Source organism: Apodemus sylvaticus, chromosome 4 (assembly GCF_947179515.1).
Source record: "Apodemus sylvaticus chromosome 4, mApoSyl1.1, whole genome shotgun sequence".
NCBI lineage: Eukaryota > Metazoa > Chordata > Mammalia > Rodentia > Muridae > Apodemus > Apodemus sylvaticus.
In genome coordinates this window covers 14,690,232-14,705,310 of record NC_067475.1, presented here as the reverse complement: position 1 = coordinate 14,705,310, position 15,079 = coordinate 14,690,232, and the positions used below count along the sequence as shown (strand labels likewise).

At 44.3% G+C, this 15,079-nt stretch overlaps 1 protein-coding gene across 4 annotated transcripts in view; it reads left to right on the top strand.

Moving 5' to 3' along the window:
• Mcoln3 (mucolipin TRP cation channel 3) overlaps positions 1-15,079 on the top strand; it is a 38,334-nt gene that overhangs the window by 10,754 nt on the left and 12,501 nt on the right. For all 4 annotated transcript variants that reach the window (XM_052179007.1, XM_052179005.1, XM_052179003.1 and 1 more), the window contains 5 exons: positions 3,618-3,850; positions 6,475-6,642; positions 11,612-11,765; positions 12,201-12,285; positions 12,588-12,684. In XM_052179007.1, the coding sequence (XP_052034967.1) occupies positions 3,618-3,850; positions 6,475-6,642; positions 11,612-11,765; positions 12,201-12,285; positions 12,588-12,684 (737 nt within the window). The remainder of the gene's footprint in view (positions 1-3,617; positions 3,851-6,474; positions 6,643-11,611; positions 11,766-12,200; positions 12,286-12,587; positions 12,685-15,079) is intronic.

Here is a 15,079-nt window from a genome sequence, read left to right as displayed (position 1 = left end):
TCCAGCAGCAGGCCAGACCTTGCTTTCTGGCTAGGAGCCATCACCATAGAGGTAGTCCCAGGGCGTGGGAGAGGAAGAGGAAGGAGGCGCGCCTTGCAGAGAGAATAGCACTGTTCTCATTTTGCAGGAGCAAAGATGGAGGTTCCATGTGGGCCCAGTGGGTTGCCTGAAGTCAAAGATTTATCAAATTGCAGAGGAGACTAGGGAGGAAGGGAGGATAGAAAGGAGGGGCTTAAGTATTGTCTGGTGAGGGGAGACTAGGCTGAAGAGGCCTTGTGGTAGTTTGTCGCGCTCTCTCCAATTACTCCTTCCCTCTCTATTGGTCCCTTTCTGCAGCTCAACCCAGTTTAACTTCTGGCTGCTTTAAGTAACTGTCTGTCTAGGGCCGGCACCCTGACACCTGAGGTAGACTTCTGCTGAACCCCTGCATGCCTTGACTTCAAAGAGCAGCTGTCAGTACCTGGTCAGCCCCGTGAGGCTCTCTGAAAATTTCTGCTGTCAGCTCAGGACTGAGGGCTGGCCTTCCAGGACAACTTGAGCAGCGTTTTGAATAAATTAACGGTAGCTGGCTGTTTTCTCTTTGTTCCTCTAGGTTACAGTTACATAGTGCATGTCTATCTAGTGTGCTTAAAGTTTAATTTTCTCTGTAATATAATGGAAAAGGGGTCGGTGGGATTTCAAATCAGTAATTCACAAACACTTTACTCTTAACAAAATCAACATTGCAGTAATCCATAATGTAGTAACCAACAGAACTTGCTTTAAGTCCGTCTTCGTGAGGGTTTCTATTGCTGTGATAAAACATGTGAACAAAAGTAACTGGGCAGGAAAGTTTATATCAGCTTGCAATGTTCAGGTCACAGTCCATCACTAGAAGTCAGGACAGGGACACAGGACTGACTTGCGCATTAGGTCTTCCTCAGCTTGCTTTCTTACACCAGTTAAGTCCACCCACCCAGGGATGGCGCCACCACCCGCAGTGGGCTGAGCCCTCCCATATTAATATTAATCAAAGGAAACACCTACAATTTTGCCTACTGGTCAACCTTACAGAGATCTTTTCTCAGTTAAGATCCCCTCTTCCAAGGTATGTCTAGTTTGTGTCAAGTTGGTTGACAAACAAAAAAACCAACCAGCACACAGTCGCACACACAGTCTCCTCCAATGCTGTCTAAAATATCCCACATTTTCATTTTTGCCATGCTGAGGAGAGAGACCACAGCTTTGTTCATAAGACCAGCTCTCTTTTCCTCAGTCATATGCCCAGCCCTTCAGGCTCTACTCTGGGAGGGACTGAGACATTGAGCAACCCCCTAAGGATTAATGCCCCCCCCCCCCCCCCCCCGCGCGCCTTTATGCCTTTCCCCAAGGAGATTATATATACTCATGCTTTGAGATGCGCTGTGGCACCAGGACAGAGCCGGACTTTAATGTCTGCCATTGTGGTTTTATTTGGAAGGAACCCAGTGCATTTTTTGCATACTAACGTGCGTTGTGCATTATTTTCTTCACTCAGCAGTGGTCTTATTAATCTTTTTATTAATCAGGAATTTAGACTGTCCCTCATGGCTGGTTTTTATAGCCCAAATCTACATTTCAGGAATGCTGGGTTTGCCGAGAATGTCGTAATCCATTTCAAATGTGTGATTCCAGGCTTGGAAAGCTGTAGACACGATCTCTCAGATGTCGTATAATTGTAGGCTAAATTCTTCTTTTGTTGCTCAGTGTAAATCTTTATGAAAACTTTATGAAAACTCAGAAGGGCTTTCTGTTCTGTGTGGAAGGACTCTATTGTCTTGGTTGAGTGTGGGGTTATTTTATTTGAATGGGTTTCCATGGTATCAATGCTAGCCTAAGGGGAAAATCCTGGATAATTCCCATTCTCTGGAGAAACTTCTTCCTCAGTCTGAAAAAGCCTACTATTGGGTATACCCCTTTCAAAGAGGTATACCAAAGGGTAGGCACTCGCGCTTCAAAGGGTAAAGTGTGTTGGTAAATATAAGGAAGTTCAAGTGGTGGGTCACTTGGGAACTGGACTGCAGTTGAGAACTGCCCTCCCTGGTGTAGCAGAGCACAGTTCTGGAGGCTGTCACTGCCCCTCGACGTAACACTGGTATTAGAAAGCATGTCTGACCAATGAAGGCAGAGGGTAGGCTGCCTGCTTACCCTCTACATAAAGGCCTTCATTTAACGTGTCCTACAATCTTAGGAGGATAGTCCATGCAAAATCATGACCATTTTGCAGGACTGAGGCCCGATGTAGGCTGAGGGGGCTGACTCAAGTCACAGACGTATCAAGACCCAAACTGGTTCTTGGCTCTGTGTAAAATCTACGGATGTTTTTGTTTCTCCCAACAGAGGGTAATGAGTGACCATATCCACCTAAAAAAAAAAATCTGTGCATCATTTCAGGGTCTGTTTACTCTCTAAGGTCCTTTCTCAGCCTCTCAGGCGTCCAATCTTGGCCGTGACTGTATCTGTTACCCATTGAGCTGGGAAGATACAGTCACAGATAAGTCACCACACTTATATGGTATACAGCCATATGTGTAAACATGTAATTTTTTAAACTGATCGTGGCAGTCCTTGAACTTACTAACTTTCACCCAGGCAAGAATTCACTTAAGCAGTTGAAACCAGTGGTGAACTGGTTTCTCTGGCGATCCTCTGTGCTAGTGCCTACCTAATAGGCATCCAGGACAGCCGCACCTATGGACACTGGGGCAGCCATGCAGGATTCCTTGGACAAAGTAACTAACAGCCCCATAAAAGTAGATTTTATGTCTGGGGAGCACAGCTCTGCCACTGTCACCTGCAGCAGCCTAAGCACTCATAATTTTTCAGGGACTTCCATTTGGGTAAAACCCAGGTCCGTAGACATTAATATGGAAAAAAAAAAAAAATCCCAGACAAGCCAACATGAGGCAGAGGCGAAGTTCATTAAGGACATATTAACACAGTTTTTTTTTTTTTTTTTTTGAGCATGTGGGTAAAAAGGGAGAGGGGCCCCAGAAGGAAGACTAAGTCCATGCGTGGGCATGGACTTCTCAAGAGAGGGTCACGCGTGCCCGCCAAGTGCCTTAGCGTTAGCTGCAGGTACCAGCTTGGTGGATTTCAAGTCACACCGCAAAGCGCTGCTAAGAAACTTCTTTTCTTTCTCTCCTTCTGATAAAGGATGGTGCTAGAAGCCTGCAGCGATATCTTTAATGGAATTATAATCTAACAAAGGAAAACCGACAGCCACCGCGGTTGCCCAAGGGGCTCATGACATGGCATTGTCCTAGAAGTACCTCCTAGTTAGCCTTGTGGAAAACGGCAGGTTTACGGTCAGAAAGGGAGAAAAGCCTTAAGCATTCCTTAATGGCTGAATGTTTGACTCTGCTAATGAGAGGCTTGAACTGGACACCGCACAGCGTGAGGAGTGGATCACATTCCTTTCTCTTGCCCCGCCCCTCATCCCCGCGCCCCGCCCCCATCCCCCCCCTCCCCCTGTCTTTCTACTCTACCCCGCCACCCCGGACTGTGACCTTTTGTTCAGGCTTCCGTGAGTCTGCAGTAGCAAACACCCTGGGCTGTGCTTCTCCCAGCTGAGTGGAGGTGTTTGCTTCCTTCCCTAGAGATGGCAGCTCCCGAGGTGGTGGTGGTGAGCAGCTGCAGCTCGCGCCAGGATGAAAGTCCCTGCACTTTCCACCCGAGCTCGTCCCCGTCCAAGCAGCTTCTCTTAGAAGACCAGATGAGGCGGAAACTCAAATTCTTTTTTATGAATCCTTGTGAGAAGTTCTGGGCTCGGGGTAGGAAGCCATGGAAACTTGCCATACAGATTCTGAAAATCGCCATGGTGACTATCCAGGTAAGCATCTGCCCGCACGAGTTAGGTGGAGCCTCTTTGCTTATCAGAGAAGGCGGGACTGGTTCATCAAACAACTTTTAACTGCACCTGTAAGGATGGACAATAAATAAAGATACAAACTTAAACCCTTCTCCCTTCGACTTTGTTTCTTTGTTTGTTTCTCCTTTCTTTCTCCCTCTTGATTCTTTTCAAAAAAAAATTTTTTTTTGAGACAGGCTCACTATTTAGGTTAAATTGGCCTTGAACTCCCTATGTAGACCAGGCTGGTCTCGAACTCACAGAGACCAACTTACCTCTGCCTTTTCAGTGTTGGTAAAGTGTGTGCCAGGACACCTGGCTCTTTCTAATTTTTTCATTATTATAATTTTAATGCCACAATATTTTTCAGGAACAAACATTTTTTTTTTTTTTTAGCATTTGGGTCCTAATGAAGACCTATCTTAAGAGGTATCTACATCTTGCACAGATATTAGCTGAGTCCCAACACGAGGTTTTCTTTTATTCCTAATATTGTGAACATTTCTTTCTCTAGAAACTGCATGGAGTTTTGCTGTGGTCGATCTCTTGGATTCCTACAGGCCCGAGTCAGGAAGGCTGTGTAGCCGTTGGCAGCAGGTTGGCCTGTGAAACCTGTGCCTTCATTTTTGTTAGAAAGGAAAATGTCAATCTATTTTCCATAACTTCTTTAAATTTTTTTGAGGAATCATGTTTTTGTGATAGTTGCATATGCAGGTGTGGTTTATTATTAAAACATATCTGGGGTGAGGGGGGTGGGGGTGGCGTGGGGTGGGGGGTGCCTCTGCTGGTAAGGTGCTTGTTGTCACCAAGCCTGGCAACCAGTACTTGATTTCTAGAACCCAAGCGGTAGAAGATGTGAGCTGACTCTTGCCAACTGTCCTCTGACCTCCATACACGGGTGTGCTCACAAAGGAAAAAATGTCGAAAGAAAGAAAGAAAGAAAGAAAGAAAGAAAGAAAGAAAGAAAGAAAGAAAGAAAGAAAGAAAGAAAGAAAGAAAGAAAGAAAAAAGGAGGTGGTTTTTCCAGCTGGTGAGAGGAAGTCTCTTGTTAAAAGCAGAAAGAAAAAAATGAAGGCAACGTTTAGGTTTGCATTTTTATTTTCAGTGCTTGGTGAACACCTGCTATTGAAAGGGTTTTTTTGATTTCATGTTTTTTAATATTGAGATTGCTAATCTTAATTGTGTATTGGAAGCAAGTTCTTAGGACTAGTAGACCAAGACAGTTTGGCGGAATTCTTATCTGGACTTGGGTGACCCCCGCTTCCTGGCCCAGCAGTTCATGTCATTGTCACCACCCTCCTATTGGGGGAATCCCAGTCTCTGCCTTACAGAGAAGGATATTGATGCTTACAGGTTTAAAAGGCCATGTAGTTCATATGTTATCCCATGGAAGCAGGCACAGTTTCACTTGAATAAATCACCATGAAAACATGCTCAGTTCTCAGTATAATACTTGGCAACTTGCACTTGAAATTCTTAATTTCCAAGTGATAATGCAATATGTCACAGCACTGAAAAGCTTATTTGTGCCATTTCAGTGGCAGAGCCTGTACCAGCTGGGCAAGAACGCTATTTGTTTAGAGTAATACCAGCTACGTTTGGGTGGTGACTGGGTGCCAAGCTCAGTGCTGTATACGTGTGTGTTCATGCTCAAGTCTTAACTAGACCTGAGCGTGCATCTCTGCCTCAGGGACAGTGAGCAGGCTTAGTGTGCATCCCTGTGGGACACAGGAGACCGGAGCAGAGAAAGTGATGCACAGGCTCAGAGCTGCACACTCTCGGAGCTGCACACTTGGAGCTGCACACTCTCAGAGCTGCACACTCAGAGCTGCACAGGCTCAGAGCTGCACATGCTCAGAGTTGCACACCCGCAGAGCTGTACACCCTCAGAGCTGCACACTCTCAGTTCATGTCCTGAATTACAACTTGTCTTTTAGAGGATTCATCTGATCTCCCAATAATTACTAGAGTGGTCCAGAGGAAAGTTAGTCAGTGGTTTAAGCCCTTTAATAAGAAACACACAAAAGTGTTTAAGTAAGTGTTTTAAAAGGAACATATGGTTTGTTTGTTTTTGAGATGAGGTCTCAATCCATTACCCTGGCTAGTTTGGAAATCATGGAGGCTAGACTGGCTGCAAATTCAGTGCAGTCCTACTACCTTAGACTTCTAAGTGCTGGAATTAGAGGCAGGAGCTTTCACACCCCTCCCCCTTCCCCTCCCTCTGTATCGCTTTGTGTGTGTCTGTCTTTGTCTATGTGGTGTGTGTGTGTGTGTATGTGTGCACGTGCACATGACATACATGTAATGCTCTGAGAACATCCAAGTCTCACTCCTTTACCTTCTAATAGAATCTGTTGTTTCCCACGGTGTACACCAGGCTACCTGGCTCATGAGCTTGGCTCTGGGGATTCAAACTCAGGTCCTCACACTTGTAAGAAAAGTGCTCTCATCAGTGGAGCCATCTCCCAGCCCCCACGCTGAGAGCCCTCTGGATATCCTGTGGAATCCCTCTTAGATCCTTGCTAGTCAAGCCCCTAAACCACACGCCTCTGTCTCTTTTCCGTTCAGATTTTTCATCCTCATGGTGTTTCTTTTCTTCTTTAAAGCTGGTCCTGTTTGGACTAAGTAACCAGATGGTTGTAGCTTTCAAAGAGGAGAACACCATAGCCTTCAAACACCTCTTCCTAAAAGGATACATGGATCGAATGGATGACACCTATGCAGTGTACACACAGGATGATGTGTATGACCAGATCATCTTTGCAGTGACCCAGGTAGGGCAACTGTGTGCAGCAGGTGTTGATCTTGTCCGTTTGTCTTAGGTATCAGGGGTCGAACTCTGTGCCTTGCACAAGCTAGGCAAGTATTCTAATAGTGAGATACCCAGACGGTGTGTGCATTCTTGGGAGACAGAACGGGCTGGAGAAATGGTAGCAATGGATTATGTAGAAACCAACACTCAAGAATTGAACAGTTCTGCTTCGAGATGACTTATGAATAAACTATTTAAATATAGTTTAAGGGCTGAAGAGGTGGCTCAGCAGTTAGGAGCATTGTTACTCTTTCAGAGGACTTGAGTTTGCTTCCTGGCATCCTTATTGGGCAGCTCAAAACCACCTGTAACTCCAACTTCAGGACAATCTATTGTCTTTCTGGCTTCCACAGGTAACCCTTCACATACACAAACACACACACACACACACACACACACACACACACACACACACGTAAAAACAAATATTTAAAAATCATTTGAAAAATATTGCTATGCTCATATACAAGTAAATATTGATAAGAAAGCTTATGTTTCCCATCAACAGAAAGGTAGAATTTCAATGACTCATTTAAAAGAATCAGGGATAGGACTTGATGTGAAAGCTTCAATATTCGAAATTACTAACATAAGGTAGTCATTAAGTCTTCAAAGCTCATGCTCTTGGAGACTCATAATAAGCAACAAGAATATTAATTTTGCAGTTTGTGTAACAAGCAAGGTCCTCAAGCTCATGTAAAAGCAAGGCTTTTATGCCATGCTGGTGATTACTCTGTAACGCTGACATCTGCCTGACTGAAAATAAGCTTGTTTTTATCTTCAAGGCTCAAGTTTTCATTCTGGGTTATTCCTGCTATAATTAGTGCTTTCTCAAGGTCCCAAGTCACTTCTTTTGAAGGGGTTACATAAAAGTGCTTTTGAGGTCAGCATTTTTGACCCAGGTTAGCTACAGACCACATTTCAAAGCCATGAAATCCCTTCTTTAAATACGGCCCCGAGTCGCCAGGACTCCTCATTTCTGGAGGCAGCTTATTCAGACAGAGGCCATGAGCGGCCAGGATGGAGCCAGGATCCTGGCGAGCCACGCGAATAGGAAGCCTAGTCAGAGACAGCCGCTGCCTGGGGTTGATAAACAGAATCACACTGCATGATTTTAGAGGGAAAATAGCAAGTAGCTCATTGATAAAGATAAGTTTAGAGACGTTAAAAAAAGGTGTGTGTGCATGTGTGAGGGTGTGTGTGAGTGAGAGTGTGTGTGTGCATGTGTGAGGGTGTGTGTGAGTGAGAGTGTGTGTGTGCATGTGTGGATGTGTATATGTGTGAGTATGTGTGTGAGTATGTGTATGAGTGTGTGTTTGTGTGTATGAGTGTGTGTGAGAGAGTATGTGTGTGCATGTATGAATGTATGTGTGTGGTATGTGTGTGTGTTTATGTGTATATGTGAGGGAGTATGTGTGTATGTATGACTATATGTGTGTGTATATAAGAGAGAGAGTACATTTGGTGTGTGTATGATCCTACGCATGTGAGAGATAGAGTATGTTTCTTAGTTAGGGTTTTTTACTGCTGTGAACAGACACCCATGACCAAGGCAACTCTTATTAGGACAACATTTAACTGGGGCACGTGACCAAGCCCACTCAGTCAGTCAACGGGTTCTCCAGCACAGGAGTGAGGATTGAAAAGAAAGAGACAATTAGACAAAACTGCAGCACGACCCCAGTCAATCCTGAGACTGAAGGCGGGTTTAATAGCTTCCAATCCATTTTTATACCAATTTAATTACATGCAGGGATTAAGATCAATAGCAGTACAATGAGGAACAAGTAAGACAGTAAACACAAAATTGTCAAGGCAATAAGCAAAGTCCCACAATCACTTCAGTGACAGTTGTTTCCAAGGGTGTGTAAGGATGACCAAAATACCTGAGCCTGTTTCCTTGTCCAAGCCCAGAATCTTCCCTGAAGCTTGCTTCTCTCATTCTAGCCTAAGATAAAAATTCCTACTTCCCTATTCTGCCCTAAAGTCAGATTCCTGCTTAAAGCCCTCATCCTTGGCCAATGTCAAGTTCCTGTCAGGCAGCACGGCACCCCAATAAGGCTCTCTACAGGCAGGCTAATAAGTTCAGAGATTCAGTCCATTATCATCAAGGTGGGAGCATGGCAGCGTGCAGGCAGGCCTGGTAGGGGAGGAGCTGAGAGTTCTACACCCTTATCTGGAAGCTGCTAGCAGAATACTGGCTTCCAGGGAGCTAGGATGAGGGTCTTAAAGTCCATTCCCACAGTGACACACCCACTCCAACAGGCAGTACTACTTCCTGGGCCAAACATGCAAACCATCACAGTATGTGTGTGTGTGTGTGTGTGTGTGAGAGAGAGAGAGAGAGAGAGAGAGAGAGAGAGAGAGAGAGAGAGAGGAGGGAGGGAGGGAGAGGGTAAGGGAGAGGGAGAGAGGGAGGGAGAGAGGGAGGGAGGGAGAGGGAGAGAGGGAGAGAGGGTTTGATGTTTGTGCAGGACTTGATGTGGCATTTGTGTGAAGCCCAGAGGACAGCCTTGGTTGGCTGTCCTCAGCCTCCACCTTGGTCATCATTACACATCCTAAGCTGGATGGCCTGTGAGCTTCTAGGGAATGCTCCTGTCTCTGCCCCTGTCTTATCAGAGGGATGCTAGACTTACAGATGCATGCTACTGTGCCTGGCTTTCCATGGGTTTAGGGGATTAGAACTCAAGTCCTCATGGATTTGATGGTAAGCACTTTACACACTCAGCCATCTCTCCACCCTAGATTTAACTTTTTTTTTTTAAATTTATTTTCTAAATTCTTTGTTTACATTCCAAATGCTTTCCCCTTTCCTGGTTTCCCCCTCCCCATATGTCCCATAGGTCCTCTTCTCTCCACCCATTCTCCAATCATCCCCCTCCCTTTTCTCTGTCCTGGTACTCCCCTACAATGCTGGATCAAGCCTATCTAGGATCAGGGGCCTCTCCTTACTTCTTCATGGGAGTAATTTGATATGCTAACTGTGTCTTGGGTATTCAGGGCTTCTGGGCTAATTAATATCCACTTATCAGTGAATGCATTCCGTGTGTATTCTTTTGTGATTGGGTTACCTCACTTAGGATGATATTTTCCAGTTCCAACCATTTGCCTAAAAATTTCATGAATTCATTGTTTTTAATTGCTGAGTAGTATTCCATTGTGTAAATATACCACATTTTCTGTATCCATTCCTCCATTGAGGGACATCTGGGTTCTTTCCAGCTTCTGGCTATTACAAATAGGACTGCTATGAACATAGTGGAGCATGTGTCCTTTTGCATGCAGGGGAGTCCTCTGGGTAGATGCCCAGGAGTGGTATAGCCAGGTCCTCTGGAAGTGTCATGTCCAGTTTTCTGAGGAATCACCAGAAATGCTCAACATCACTAGTCATTAGGGAAATGCAAATCAAAACAACCCTGAGATTTCACCTCACACCAGTCAGAATGGCTAAGGTTAAAAACTTAGGAGACAGCAGGTGTTGGCGAGGATGTGGGGAAAGAGGAACATTCCTCCACTGCTGGTGGGAGTGTAAGATGGCACAACCACTTTGGAAATCAGTCTGGCGATTCCTTAGATTTAACTTTTAAATGTATTAAGTATCTGTAAAACATTGTGCTAGATGCGTATGTGTCTTAATGGGCACATAGAGGCAGGAAGTAAACAATCCATTGCATTTTGTTGTTTTGAGACGGGAGCCTCACGTAACCCGAGGTGACTTCAAACACTCTGAAGCAGAGGTCTCTTGACCCTGCTGCCTCCACCGCTGGAAAGCAATCACTCTGCCTGACTAAAGGACTGGTAAATTCTTTGTAAAACATCATTACCTCTATCAGTAGGACTAACCTCAATCTTCAAGAGCTGTACCTGGTACTGGAGCTTGCCAGGTCTCTGTGTTCTTTCCACGGGGAGTCCTTATCTAAGCTGCCACATCTCTTTCTGCTACTATAGGAAAATATCTGCAGGACGATAAGTGAAAGCCTCTTCCTTCTCACAGTTCTGAGAGGCTAAGGTCAAGGTCTACACGCTCAGCTCTTGTAGCTCCTTGCTGTGGCCTCCATCACGAAAGGGATGCAGATGGGCAAAGGGCTCACCTAGTCTCTCCAGCCCTGTTATGTTGGCGCTGGTTGGTCTAACAGATCAGACATAGGGGGTTCATTCCTGCATCTGGCTGTTTTCTCCTATTCCCCACTCAGTGACCTCAGCACCTCTGCTTTCTAAAGAATCCACCAAAAATTACAGCTCATATTACGCGATAGAGAGACGCATGTTCTGTCCACGTCCGTGCATACATCTAACAGAGACTCGTATTCTGTCAGTGCCCACAAATGCATCTAAACCCTGTCGGCGTTCACGGCCATAGCATTTGATGTAATTACTCCATGAAGACAGAAATATCAGACAGACACAGAAAGGTTTGTTAATCGGTTCAAAATCCTTATCGTGTGTGGTCTGAAGGCAGGGAAGGACCACCACAAACGAGCAATATGTAATTGCTTTACTTCTTGTAGCTGCAGCGTTCGGCTGCAAATCTTTCATTTGTTTTTACTTTACCAGTCAAAGAATGACCTGGCACGCTGCATCTGGGTGAGAGGCTCTAACCAAACCAGAAGATTCTGGAGCAGGAGTGTGGGCAAGACTGTGGGTAGAGAGGCAGCTGCCCCAGAGAATTCCTGGGTAGACTGTACAAAGCATTCGAGCACTCAAGGCCTCTGCGGGCATTTCACTGAACTCAGCAGCTGCCCCTTCTGACTTCCACTACTCTTCTTTAGAGCCCGTCTCTCAGATGCAGCATCCAAGAGTGTGTTTCCTGAATGTCTGCACCCCCAGGGGAGACATGGCCAGGAAAGGTTACCATGACTTTGCTTCTGCCCTGGCTGGCATCCCTTTGGCCCTGGTTGGTGTTCCATTCCTGTCTCTCTTTTTGGATGAAGTATTCGCAGCTTCGAAACATCTCTGTCGGCAACCATGCCTATGAGAACAAGGGGGCGAAGCAGTCGGCTATGGCGATCTGTCAGTACTTCTACAGGCAAGGAACCATCTGCCCCGGCAACGATACCTTTGACATCGACCCAGAAGTCGAAACAGGTGATGATCCCCTATAACCTCCAACTTCTGTTTTTAACTCCTTGATGTATACCTAAGCCCCGGGATAACTTCATCTCTGTAAACATTGGTGGGCGGTGCCCTTGTGGCATAAGAAGAACTATACAGAAGTATAGTGAACTATTGTGAACTCTTTGTTATAAAACTCATGAATTCAAAAGGAAAGCAAGCAGGTAAAGCATTGGGGAACTGTGTGTGTGTGTGTGAGCAATGACATTCTGAGACGGAGTTTGAGTCTTTCTAAACCATCGACCACTCCAGAAATGTCTCACCGTCTTAAAGACAGGAGACACAGGACAAGGGCGTCGATATTGAGTTTTTATAATCTTGATTCTCAAATCAACATTAACAACATATCTTAACCACCGTCCTTTGGAAATGCAGTTTTATTTATGGCTTTGTTCCTTTCTGTGGCAGAATGTTTCCTTATAGAGCCAGATGAAGCTTTCCACATCGGAATGCCTGGAGAAAAAAAACTCAACCTGAGCCTGGACTTCCACAGGTGAGGAAAATGGAGAGGCACACAGCTCAGCACAGTGTGTGACCCTCAACTGAAGCACCCTCTGGAGAGGCACACAACTCAGCCCAGTTTGTGACCCCACCGGTTTTTTTGTTTTTGTTTTTTGTTTTCTCGAGACAGGGTTTCTCTGTGTAGCCCTTGCTGTCCTGGAACTCACTCTGTAGACCAGGCTGGCCTCAAATTCAGAAATCCGCCTGCCTCTGCCTCCCAAGTGCTGGGATTACAGGCGTGCGCCACCACCGCCCAGCATGTGACCCTCATCCGAAGCATACTCTGCTTTCCAGACTCCTGACGGTAGAGCTCCAGTTTAAGCTCAAAGCCATCAATCTGCAGACAGTTCGCCACCAGGAACTTCCTGACTGTTACGACTTTACTCTGACTGTAAGTGTGTGTTGTGCTCGATGTGGCTCCTGCCTAGAGAAAAATTATTTTAACTAGCTGTATGCTTCATATACTGGTGCTAAGGCACTGTCAGAAATACAGGATGCTCCACCCGAGTGTGCCCGGGGGCATTGCTCCGACCAGCTCTATTCTCTGCTTGTGGCTAACTTGCTCTTTGTCTTCTGTACCTTGGTGCATGTTCTGTAAGGCAGGGACTCACCTGTGTGTTACTGTCTCCAGTATGGAGCCTGGTGCACAGCGGATGACCAAGTACCAAAGGATCAGTATGATGAGGGGCAGAGGGAGAGGGAGAGGGAAATAAAGATAGATAGATAGATAGATAGATAGATAGATAGATACATACATACATACATACATACATACATATGTAGATACATAGACAGATACATAGTTAGATATATAGACACATAGATACATATGTAGATAGGTAGATGGGTAGATAGGATAGACAGATAGATAGATAGATAGATAGATAGATAGATAGATACATACATACATACATACATACATACATACATACATAGATACATAGATACATACATAGGTAGAGGGGTAGATGGGATAGATACATAGATATATAGATACATAGATACATGGATACACAGATAGATACATAGATAGATGATAGATACACAGATACATAGATAGATAAATAGATGATAGATAGATAGATGATAGATAGATAAATGATAGATAGATAGATAGATAGATAGATAGATAGATAGATAGATAGATAAATGATAGATAGACAGATAGATAGGGAAATAAAGATAGATAGATAGATACATACATACATATGTAGATACATAGACAGATACATAGTTAGATACATAGACACATAGATACATACTTGTAGATAGGTAGATGGGTAGATAGGATAGACAGATAGATGATAGATAGATAGATAAATGATAGATAGATGATAGATGATAGATAGATAGATGATAGATACACAGATAGATACATAGATAGATGATAGAGAGATAGATAGATACACAGATAGATAGATGATAGATAGATAGATAGATGATAGATAGGTGATAGAGAGATAGATAGATACACAGATAGATACATAGATAGATAGATGATAGATAGATAGATACACAGATAGATAGATGATAGATAGATAGATGATAGATAGATAGATACACAGATAGATGATAGATAGATAGATACACAGATAGATAGATGATAGATAGATGATAGATAGATAGATACACAGATAGATAGATAGATGATAGATAGATAGATACACAGATAGATAGATGATAGATAGATAGATAGATGATAGATACACAGATAGATAGATAGATGATAGATAGATGATAGATAGATACATAGATAGATATATAGATAGATAGATGATAGATAGATATACAGATAGATAGATAGATGATAGATAGATAGATGATAGATAGATAGATAGATAGATAGATGATAGATAGATAGATAGATAGATAGATAGATAGATAGATAGATAGTTACATTCCATAGTTTCCAAGGGGTCTTTGTTGAGCTCCCTCATCATGGATGGTTCCAGCCTTTGGATCATTGCCCTCAACTTCCCTATGTTCACATGTGTATGACACATGATGTGTATAGTGTGTATACTTATATTTGTGTGTTTGTACATGTTTGAGTATATGTATGCATGCACGTGTGCATGTGTGTGCGTGTGTGTGTGTGTGTGTGTATGCACATGCACATCTGTATACCAGCCCACAGTTAACATTGACGGGCTTCCTTGATTGCTTATCCCTTTGTGCATTGAGAGAGGCCCCTCACTGAACCCACAGCTCACCAGTTCTGGCCACTCTGGCTGCCCACTTGCCTAGGAGATCCCTTGTCTCAGCTTCTCAAGTGTTAGAGGCGGCCACCATGTGTGCCTGGCTTTCACACAGATCCTGGGGCGCTCTCATGCTTGCATAATGAGTGCACAGGTCTTCAAATATAGTAACCTTTTTTCCTCCTCCATGACACTCTTATAAAATACCATCTAGCATGCTTGCTTCTCAGGGGGAATCAGCATCTGCTGAAGCTTATTGAAATAGAACCCAAGATATCTGCTGAGTCCCCCTCAGGCCTCGAGGCTCTTTATGTGGAAAAGAATAATTTCTTATTTGTAAGGACTTTCACCCCATCAAATGACACTGGCCTCTCCTTGTGTGAGGTGTAGGCTGTGTTCTCAGCTACAGCGAGGAAGACAGGCAATGGCAGTGGCTCGTGCAGGGAAAGAAGGTGATACGGCATCTCAAAGGGACGCAGTGACTGGACTCTTCGAAGTCACTTAGAATCTCATACATGAAGTTCCGCCTGCCTTCTCTGTGTAGAGAAACTTCAATGAAACCCAACAGCAGGGGATTTTGAGCATTCT